Source organism: Atta colombica, unplaced genomic scaffold (assembly GCF_001594045.1).
Source record: "Atta colombica isolate Treedump-2 unplaced genomic scaffold, Acol1.0 scaffold41, whole genome shotgun sequence".
NCBI lineage: Eukaryota > Metazoa > Arthropoda > Insecta > Hymenoptera > Formicidae > Atta > Atta colombica.
Genome location: NW_017259520.1, coordinates 831,392 through 838,799, shown reverse-complemented (window position 1 = coordinate 838,799; position 7,408 = coordinate 831,392). Strand labels below are relative to the sequence as shown.

Genomic DNA, 7,408 nt, shown 5'->3' with positions numbered 1-7,408 from the left:
GCATTAATATTCATACTGTATGTAATACGCAGCGTGTCTTCGTATACCCTTTAAATGCTTACAACTGCAGGTGATTTAATCATCAACATGGATTTAGATTTCTCTTATTTATAGTATTTCATTTAATTTACATCCTCTCGTTTAATCGCTCCTCAATTAATTGTCTATAAAATTGATTACATTTTTCTTTGGATTCCCTAGTGACTTCTTCATGAATTTTTTATTTCTTGTACGCTATTATCGAATTCCATTTGATAGCTTCATCAGTGATACTAGTTATTAAAGTTAAATGCCGAGTTAACTTGTCTATTCTTGACTTTCTTTTCACAGTCAAAATATTAAAATATAAACGAGATTAAAGAGGAAGTCATGAATGAATAAATTAACTCAATGTCAATAAACAAAAAAAGGTAGACTTAGAGATCATTGAGGTCCGATATTCCAAACGTTACCTCGATTAATAGCTTCGAGAAATCAAATCATGGCTAATGATAGAATTCTGGTAGATTGCATAAGCGTCGTGCTTGTTGCTGATGATGATGCTGTTGCTGTTGATGTGATTGCTGATGATGCTGATGGTAGAGAGTGTCCCCTTGATGGGTCACTTGCTGGTGTCACTCGTGGGACTTGTTGTTCAACGGATGATAATTGCCACCTGACGAAGTTACTAAAGCAAGAGGTATGGGTGTTGGATGAGGATGCGAGTGGCCAGAGCTGGAGGAATGCGTTGTAAGCGCTAAAGGACTGCCAGAGATAGAATTGGCGAGAGAAGCAAATACCGAAGGTGCAGGCGACGTCATTGTTGGACTGCCCATTGCAGCTGTTGGCGGATTAATTCTCTTTTCCTTCTGCCTCCTGAAATATAATTACATGTTGCTTGAAGAGAAAGAAAACTGATGCAAAATTCACAATCTATTATCGTCATAAAGAAAAAAAATAAAGACCTTTCCGTGTATATCCAACTATGTATATTTTACGAATGCATTTGGGAGAAGGGGCAGGTTAAATTTCTTTCGAAATTTATGATTAAAATTTATAATTGAATTGACCTATTTTTTCTAATTCAAAATAAATTTTGAAAAAAAAAAAAATATTTTAAACTCTAAAATATTTAAAAAAAAGCAACTCATTAACGCAAAAAATTGCTGCTTTATATGATATACATTGACAAAAATCCCCTCTGAAAAAAATTCTGGATACGGCCATGTGTATATCTTAATAATTTTAATATTTACCTGTTACAAAACCACACACGAACTACTTCTTTCTCCATCGCAAGACTATCCGCCAGTATGGTTATCTCTTCGGACGTGGGCTTTGGGTTTTGGATAAAAGACTTTTCGAGAGCCACTCTTACGCTGGTCTCTATCGACGTTCTCTTCTTCCGCCGTCTGCCAATTGCTTCCGGTGTCGTAAGTGGATTCGACAGAGAGTTAGGATTGTTCAATGAATTATCGGCATCCTCTAACCACTTTTGTAACAGTGGTTTCAGCTTGCACATATTTTTAAAGGAAAGATTCAGTGCTTCAAACCTAGAATGCATAACCATTGATTTTGCTCAGCTTAGTGTCAATAATCATTTATTTCATTAATTTTAAAATGACATAAGTAAACTATTTTTGTTTTATATATTTTTATTATATATAAAAGAAATAATTTCAATAATATATAAGATTAATAGTCTGAAAAAAGAAAACAACTCAAAAACTCCGAATAAAAATATTTTTGAAATACATTTTTACAGCGTTTATATTTATTTGAAAATTATATTTATTTAATTGAAGTTTAAAAAATATGTTTACCTGGAGATAGTAGTTTGGGAAAAATCATTGCCGTAAAGTTTGCCCATGGCGAGTCCGACGTCTCCTTGAGTAAAACCAAGCTTGATCCGTCTTTGTTTGAAGGTTTTGGCGAATTGTTCTAACTCTTCGAGGTCCGTTGTTTCCTCCGGCGAAGGTTCTAATCTCGTCGGTTTTATTGCTGGCGGTGTGCTCGGTGGTGGCGATGATCTTTGCGCCAAACTTCGCCCGACCAAATTGCCGCTATTTTGAAGCACTTGCTGCTTCTGTAGCAACTGCGCTGCCGCTTGCACCTAACAATTATAGTTTTTCTTATCAATTTTAAATTATTCGAAAACATACACGAGATGTTTAAGATAATAATCGTTCGCCGTTTTAAACATGCAAATTAAAGTTGTATCGAGCCTTTTAAAAGCGATCTAGATATCTCTATAATACTCTTATCACTTTTAAAGGAATTTTAACTCTTATTATTACAAAATAATGTTCATAGTTTCGTTCATAAATAAATTTTGCAATCAACAATGCCTGGATACAACTCTCTCCTAAATCGTACCTGCATGGACTGTGAGCGCGGATGACTCGGTCTTGTTGGGTAGCCACCGCTCTGCAACAGCCCCTGCAAGACGTTGACGACCATTGGTAAAAATCAATAATGGTCATCTGCACTCATCTCTATTCAAAATAGAAATTCATTTCCGCGGTATCTTTAAAATGCATTTCAAAATGAAATACAGCTTATAATTGATTCGTCATATCTTTATGGTCCTAAATTTCTGTAAACGAGCATTGTGATTCAAAAATACAGCTATGTACCGTTACTTATAGCTAATTTTGCGCCCGTCAATCTCGAAGATAAATGTCTTAGTGTTTTTACGAAACACGGCACGTGTTGAGCGCGTGTACAGGTGTACGAAAAATATATTCCAAGGGTTGAATCAGTCCGATCGATTATCTTCAACCTTAGCCATGCGATACTCGATTATGAGAATGAAGGGTTCACATCACGGGTACGGTATCTCGGGTCGGAAAGGGTTCGAGGTTGGTCGCGTGTCGCCGGTATACGAGCAGTTAGTTTATGCGCATTGTGGCCGCGAAGACACCCTACGGAAATGCCTCGAGTTGAGCCACGTGCGGGATCAACCGCGACAGGTTTATCGTCTACGAAAGACATTCTGTTTAACTTTAAGTAGAGTTGATCTCTTAGTGCTTAAGAGACAGAACACAGATTTAAAAATATTTACAGAAATACTACAGATAATGCAAGCATTTTTCTACTGTGTGAGAGTAACAATTGATAAAAAAATCAAGGCATGCAATAATTTTTGCGAAATTTAACAAATATGAAAAATATTTTGTAACCTGTATGTGTATCTAAATATATACATATTTTTTTATTTTAATTTACTCGAAAAATTCTTCAAATTTTCATATAAAAAATTTCATATAAAAAATAGTGATACATGTTATTCTATTTAAAAATGATTTTAAATATTTTACAATTATTCAGAGCAAAAAAGATCGTTTTGTAATTAAAATGAAAATAGAAAAAGGTCCTTGAAGGACGATCTCTGAATGAAGAAATTGAACCTTATTGCGGCAGATAAGCCACAAAAGTCCTCACGTGGCGCACACGTAATCGCCCGCGAAGGGGTTGAAAGAGGCAGGTTGTACTCGGCGCAGCGTTTTCTCGAATGGAGAAGGTCGTGTGCCTGTCTTAATGCTGCACACGAATAAAAAAAGGAAGGAAGAACACATGGAGATGGAAGGTCCTTCTGTAGCTAAGAAAGAGAAGGAGCGCGATGAAAAAAGGAAACATCCTAGCCACGTGTGAGGTAACAAAAGGCGCCCCGGGGCAAGGTGCCGAAGGGCTCTAAGCCCACCTTGTTGCATCGTGCGGTACCTTCTGATACAGACGGGAAATATCTAGGACCCTATGTGCAAATACATGTGTACGTGTGCGTGCACAATAAATATATAATACATACAAACGCCGCTGCCCATTAAGTGTGCTAAACTTCGAAGTCGTTTTGTTGATTTTTCCCGGAGACTATAGTTGCACGCGCACGTCGTGATGGATTCTATAGACATTTTTTTTTTCGTAAATGCAAAGCCCGGTCCATTCAGATCACTCGCGAGAAGAACCGCACAAATGAGAAAAAGGGGGAGAGGGAGCGCATCCAGGAAGCGGGATCGTTTTTCAACGTATCCCCGGATATCGTAGATCGATTCCTCCACCTTCTGTCGATCCAAAAGATCCAACGAACAAATAGTGAGAAAATCGTGGAACACGTTTCTTTCATCTAAGGAGGAATGCGTGCTGCGAGACGACTGATAAATATGTCGCTTCTTTTTCGGCGATCGTCAGGCGTGGGTTTTAAGGCATACTCGAAACGTGATATTTATCGAGGAAAATCAGGAAATCGCTTTGTATGCTTTTTCCGGAGATGTCTTCAATTATTATTCGTCTTATAAGTGTTTTCTGTATTGTTATATTATTATGATGGTATCAGGTGTATTTTAAAATTCAGATTCCTCAGTAATATCTTTTTCATCTTTGCACAACCGATTTTATATCTAAGATTTTTCAGCTATTACTTTTGCGATAAATTACATTACATTCCACTTTTTGCTTTCATCAATGCGAAGCAATAGATACGCATAATGGGACTAAATAAACGGACACCGCAAATTCCATTAGAGATTGCGTCGGGATTATTTCGATGACTACTCGTTTAAGAAGACTTTAATGCGATGTAATGGAGCGCGAAATTCAGCTGTGGTTGCAAGGCGGTGTTCGTGTATATTTGCATCGATGAGAGCAAGCCTAAACAAGGAGGTAGCACCCCGATTTCCTTTGTGCCGTTGCTAGACAGCTATCTCGATGTCGAATCGCAAATACGCGAAGAATAAGACGTTCGCTCTCGCTTGATCTACACCTTGATCAGATAGCACTGCCGAACGTCGCTGCTTTGACGATCCGCTCCGATCGGATCCGATCCCGCTGACGAATCACAATGATACGCAATTTGTGATTTAAATAGATAATAAGTAATTCGGCAAAGTAATTATCGATAAAACGACTCAAAAATCGAAAATATTATTTTTTAATAGATTCTGATCTATATAGAATGAATTTCATTGTTTATCACCTACCTGATTTTGCAAGAAGAATGGCGGAAGCTGTCCCGCGGCAGGATTGGCCTGAAACATGGCGAATTGTTGTAGTTGTTGTTGTAGCGACTGTAGTTGATGATGTTGCAACGTCGAAGCGAGCGCTTGGAGATCCTGAGTCCCTAATGCACCATGCATCAGCAATTGCTGGCTGAGCAATTGAGCAGTCGCTAGCGCAGAATTGCTATTGTTTTGTTGGCCGGACGTGTGCTGCTGCTGGTGACTGCCGGTGAGCTGGCTGCTGATTCCGGAACTCGGTGAGGACGCGCTGCCACTAGTACCGCTGCTACTGTTGCGTTGCGAGACATCCGTGACCTGAAGCAACATCAAATTTGTATTAATTCGACCTTTTTTATTAATAAATCTAACATAAATATCTAATGTAAATTTAACTAAAAATATACAACAAAAATTGTGTGAAAAATTAGTAGATATATATTTTAAGATATACATATATTTATTTTCTAAAATCCTTGTTTAACATGGAACAATAAGGATAAGACGATACATGTGGTCGAGTAATGTTTCTGAACGCAGCCTAAGAAGATTTCCACAGAATATTTATTATTTGAAAAATCTAAAAAAAAAAGATTTTTAAGGAATTTCTTTTTTAATCTTAAAATTAAAAGTGCTTTTTCATAGTGACGCTCAATGCTCAATTTCAACTTCAAAATATTGATATTCATCAATTATTATCATGTGACTTATTTTGACGCCGAAAATGAGTATCGAGCGTCAGCATGAAGTGGCACTTTTAAGGTAAAAAAGGACTAAATTTCAATTCAAGAAAAATCAAGGATTTTCATAGAGTTAAATCAATACTGTGAAAATTTCTAGAATTTTATTTTTAAATTTTAATTCTGTTTCTTTCTCGAAAACATTGTTTTTTTGATCATTTTTTTCTTGCTAGTGTAAAATGTTGGCAATTGTTTAGCAATAAGTATAATATACACGTTTGCGTATATATAAATACTCATGTAAACATTCTCGCGAGTTTTTATTTAAAAAAAATCAGAGCGACAGTAGAATATACAATAAAATTATTATTTAAAAAGTCAGAGTAACAGTAAAATATATTCAGCAAAAGAGAATAGCTTACTGATACTATATCGTAATGAATTTTCGCTATACATTATCCTCTTTTTGCGACTTTTCGCGATTGTAGAAAATAATAGATACACATAATTTCGTGAAATCTTCTTCTATTAGTTTTCGATATGTATAATTGTTTGCGTTGCTTGCATTTCAATTTATTTCAAAATTTTTTGCATTAAAAAATTGTCCAATATTACTTGGAATTTTGAATAATATTTTGAAATATTTTGAAAAATTTGGAAATCGCAAGAAACGTTTTTACAAAATTTCAATAAACATCCTGTCCAATTTTAAGAGTAATATTATATCAATCAATAGTCGTTACTATATCCATAGAAAATATTTCCGAATTCAATGTTATTATAATCTTCAATCTAAAATAGGATTGATATAAGGACTTATTTAATTATATAGAGAATCTTATTTAATTTAAAGGAAAATGAATAGGAAATATTGATCTAATTTTAATATTGTATTATTTTTATATTGCATAAAGCTATGTCAAGAATACTCTTTGTTTCGTTAGAGAAATCTTTTCTGAGAAACTTTAGTCAGTAAGATGCTGTGCACAATTTTTGGTGTCCTACAACTAAGTTTATCGTTTCATATTATTAAGTGACAATCTTTGATTCCCCTAAAATGCGGGCTACGACATTTCACGCTGTAACGTGGGACCGAGAACACGAAGAATCAACCGGGCCGCGCGCGAGGAGGGCCACCCTCCCTAATATTACAGAGTAAATTCGCCGTCGAACAAAGCCATGTTTACACTCGGCCAGGTCAGGATATTGGTCACTACGGTCCATCCTGCGCTTTTGTGTTTTATAAAACCTACTCTCCCTACGTCGTCCCTTCTTGTCGTCCATCTCGCTAGTGGCTTCCTTTATTTATTTGTCAAATATTGATCGCGAGCGCTTTTTACGCCCGTCAAGAGCATCCTGTACAAAAAAAAAAAAAAATCGAAGATACGGTCGCGCCGCATCCGCGAACGTTCCTCTCGAAAGAAAGCACGCTTAATATTATGCTCGCAAATGGGATTGGTAACGTTGTTGATACATTTAAGGAACGCACACAGGCAACAGATGACAATGGGTGACATGACAAAGCACGCTTTCGTCAAAATAAGTAGAGAAAATACCATTGAAGTTAAGTTATTGAAGAAAATCATCTTCTGTAAATATTATTGACAAGTTTAGTACGAAGACATTTAATTATCAATAATAACAGCATAAACAAAATACAAGATTGATTAATCGAAAGAGATAAAAATATTACATGTACTATTTCCAAAAACAAACGGAAATAAATAAAAAATATTATTTATTTAACACATAAAATAT

The 7,408-nt window shown here is 35.9% G+C and overlaps 1 protein-coding gene across 1 annotated transcript in view; it reads right to left on the bottom strand.

Annotated features, from left to right (window-relative positions):
* Positions 1-492: 492 nt before the first annotated feature.
* The window catches only part of LOC108691159 (POU domain protein 2-like), a 136,911-nt gene continuing 129,995 nt past the window's right edge, over positions 493-7,408 (bottom strand). The window contains exons 6-9 of the mRNA XM_018198815.1: positions 4,956-5,288; positions 1,803-2,092; positions 1,236-1,532; positions 493-855 (exon numbers count right to left, since the gene is read on the bottom strand). Coding sequence (XP_018054304.1) covers positions 615-855; positions 1,236-1,532; positions 1,803-2,092; positions 4,956-5,288 — 1,161 coding nt within the window. The 3' untranslated portion in view covers positions 493-614. The remainder of the gene's footprint in view (positions 856-1,235; positions 1,533-1,802; positions 2,093-4,955; positions 5,289-7,408) is intronic.